Source organism: Austrofundulus limnaeus, unplaced genomic scaffold (assembly GCF_001266775.1).
Source record: "Austrofundulus limnaeus strain Quisiro unplaced genomic scaffold, Austrofundulus_limnaeus-1.0 Scaffold573, whole genome shotgun sequence".
In the NCBI taxonomy this organism is placed as follows: Eukaryota; Metazoa; Chordata; class Actinopteri; order Cyprinodontiformes; family Rivulidae; genus Austrofundulus; species Austrofundulus limnaeus.
Genome location: NW_013952975.1, coordinates 202998 through 206429, shown reverse-complemented (window position 1 = coordinate 206429; position 3432 = coordinate 202998). Strand labels below are relative to the sequence as shown.

Genomic DNA, 3432 nt, shown 5'->3' with positions numbered 1-3432 from the left:
GCCCTGGATGGATTTTCATTTTGGCCCTCTCGGGGAAAATGTTTGGGCACCCCTGTTCTAAAGTTTTACTCATCAGGACAATAACTGTGTTTAACCAGATTATAAAATTATTCACATCTAACCTTAAAAGCACAAAACCGCCCAGCATTATTTATCATCTCATTTCTGAAACAAGAACAAACTCCTCCCACAAGAAACTCACACTTCAGCTGGATTTATGCTTCAATATGACGTGGGACAGCGGATCATTTGTGTAATTTTGTCATGAAGTTCTGACCAATCACGCGTTGTGAGCCGCAAGGTCCGTATAGCAATGCACACGATGGCTGTCACCAGGGGATAGCAGCAGGAGAGCAGACGGAAGACACACTTTTTTTGTCACTCAGCAGGAGGAACAAAACGTACTACTTGAAGTATAAACCAGCCTGTTGTGACTGAGAACTCCTTCTACATACAGAACTTCTTATGTAGTTCACAATGTCCACATGCAGCTCAAGTCTATTAGGACAACTGTCATACTTAATTAGATAAAAGTAATTATGTAATAAATACCAATAATTATAATAATAAAGTAGGTATGTAAAGTAAATTTAACATTTCAAAGTGCTTGGGTCGATGTCTGTCACAGAAGTTTCAAACATGACTAATAAATCCATGGCAGCAATACAAGGTGGGCACATAAAACTGTAAGAGGGGTACTGCTGAGACCACCTACAACACATGTCAAACTCAAGGTCACTCCCGTGTGCCCCCCCCCCCACCATTTTTTTAACTTAACCTGAAAAGTGTTTCTTATATCAATGCTAAACTTTAAATTTATGATTAAATGCAACAAAATCTATTTAAAAGGTGAAAGATTATTGCCCCTGAGCTGTTGGCTTTAAGTAACGAAGCATTTTAGTTGGATAGCACAGTATTAATGTCTGAAAATAAGCTGCTTTAAAGTCACCATCAACCATAAATTAATCTGCCATAATGCATACTAGCTACTCACTAGAAACTCATCAGTGAATAAACTTTATTAGTTTTACTTTTAGTAATATTTCTGTATTTATTTCAGATTTAGTCAGTCATACACTTAGTTCTTATCAGTGTTTAAAAGACGACGTGTTAAAACTGTTTAGTCACACTTAAACATGAAACATCAAAGTTCATTACAAGTGGCTCTTTGAGGACCACCATAACGCTCATGTGGCCCTCGGTGAAAAAGAGTTTGACAAACCTGACCTACAGTTTTCAGTTGAAGAATGAGTTAAACACAAAGTGACTGACCTTGTTGAGCTCCCTGGTGATTCGGCCCATGTTGTACTGATCTCGTCGATGTTTGAAGCGCAGCGCATCCATTGCCAGGATCTGTCTGTTCAGTCGAGCCCACTCATCTCTACAAAGGTCAGAAGGGGTCAGATCATCTGATCCAACAGACCAGAGATCAGATTTTACACAAATATTATTCACACCTTTCAAGGAGGTCGTCATAGGGGCCCGCCCACTCAAACCTGTCACTATAACCAGAGTACTGACTGAACGTCTGACAGCCTGAGACAAAACATCCAAAACAAGCATGAAGCATAAAGTGTTCATTACTTAATAAATAACAGGTCTACAAAAACCCTTTCCTATTTTAAACCTGTGATGATGAGACATTCGTTGTCTGCCAGTTTCTCAGTGAAAAGTCGAGCCACGATCAGTTCTGGATTCATGAGGAACAGGATCTCCTCCTGGATCAGACCAGAGTCCAGAACACCTCCACCAATCCAGCTGGAGGCAAAGTCTACCTGCAAACAAACACACAATCCATTTTCAGCTGTGAGTGAGTCTGTGAGTGAGTCTGTGAGTCTGTGAGTCTGTGAGTGAGTCTGAGTGAGTCTGTGACTGAGTCTGCGAGTGAGTCTGTGAGTGAGTCTGAGTGAGTCTGTGAGTGACTCTGTGAGTCTGTGAGTGAGTCTGTGAGTGAGTCTGAGTGAGTCTGTGAGTGAGTCTGAGTGAGTCTGTGAGTGACTCTGAGTGAGTCTGTGAGTGACGCTGTGAGTCTGTGAGTGAGTCTGTGAGTGAGTCTGTGAGTGAGTCTGTGAGTGAGTCTGAGTGAGTCTGTGAGTGAGTCTGAGTGAGTCTGTGAGTGACTCTGTGAGTCTGTGAGTGAGTCTGCGAATGAGTCTGTGAGTGACTCTGTGAGTGACTCTGTGAGTGAGTCTGAGTGAGTCTGTGAGTGAGTCTGAGTGAGTCTGTGAGTGACTCTGAGTGAGTCTGAGTGAGTCTGTGAGTGAGTCTGAGTGAGTCTGTGAGTGAGTCTGAGTGAGTCTGTGAGTGAGTCTGAGTGAGTCTGTGAGTGAGTCTGTGAATGAGTCTGTAAGTGAGTCTGTGAGAGAGTCTGTGAGTGACTCTGTGAGTCTGTGAGTGAGTCTGTGAGTGACTGTGAGTCTGTGAGTGACTCTGTGAGTCTGTGAGTGAGTCTGTGAGTGACTGTGAGTCTGTGAGTGACTCTGTGAGTCTGTGAGTGACTCTGTGAGTCTGTGAGTGACTCTGTGAGTCTGTGAGTGGGTCTGTGAGTGAGTCTGTGAGTCAGTCTGTGAGTGACTGAGTGAGTCTGTGGGTGGGTCTGAGTGAGTCTGTGAGTGACTGAGTGAGTCTGTGGGTGGGTCTGTGAGTGAGTCTGTGAGTGACTGAGTGAGTCTGTGAGTGGGTCTGTGAGTGAGTCTGTGAGTGACTGAGTGAGTCTGTGAGAGGGTCTGTGAGTGAGTCTGTGAGTGACTGAGTGACTCTGAGAGTGAGTCTGTGAGTGACTGAGTGAGTCTGTGGGTGGGTCTGTGAGTGAGTCTGTGAGTGACTGAGTGAGTCTGTGAACGAGTCTGTGAGTGACTCTGTGAGTCTGTGAGTGACTCTGAGTGGGTCTGTGAGTGGGTCTATGAGTGAGTATGTGAGTGAGTCTATGAGTGAGTCTGTGAGTGGGTCTATGAGTGAGTCTGTGAGTGAGTCTGTGAATGAGTCTGTAAGTGAGTCTGAGTCTGTGAGTATGTGAGTGAGTCTGTGTGAGTGACTCTGTGAGTCTGTGAGTGAGTCTGTGAGTGAGTCTGTGAGTGACTGAGTGTGTCTGTGAGTGAGTCTGTGAGTGACTCTGTGAGTCTGTGAGTGACTCTGTGAGTGACTCTGTGAGTCTGTGAGTGACTCTGTGAGTCTGTGAGTGACTCTGTGAGTGACTCTGTGAGTCTGTGAGTGACTCTGTGAGTCTGTGAGTGACTCTGTGAGTGACTCTGTGAGTGGGTCTGTGAGTGGGTCTATGAGTGAGTCTGTGAGTGGGTCTATGAGTGAGTCTGTGAGTGGGTCTATGAGCGAGTCTGTGAGTGAGTCTGTGAGTGGGTCTGTGAGTGAGTCTGTGAGTGGGTCTATGAGTGAGTCTGTGAGTGGGTCTATGAGCGAGTCTGTGAGTGAGTCTGT

The 3432-nt window shown here is 45.0% G+C and overlaps 1 protein-coding gene across 3 annotated transcripts in view; it reads right to left on the bottom strand.

The window, feature by feature from the left end:
• Positions 1-3432, bottom strand: part of pargl (poly (ADP-ribose) glycohydrolase, like) — an 18201-nt gene that overhangs the window by 1617 nt on the left and 13152 nt on the right. For 2 of the 3 annotated variants that reach the window (XM_014026630.1, XM_014026631.1), the window contains exons 11-13: positions 1628-1775; positions 1458-1536; positions 1273-1381 (exon numbers count right to left, since the gene is read on the bottom strand). In XM_014026630.1, the coding sequence (XP_013882084.1) occupies positions 1273-1381; positions 1458-1536; positions 1628-1775 (336 nt within the window). Of the gene's footprint in view, positions 1-1135; positions 1382-1457; positions 1537-1627; positions 1776-3432 lie in introns of those variants that run through there. The other variant, XM_014026632.1, reaches the window with a different exon arrangement.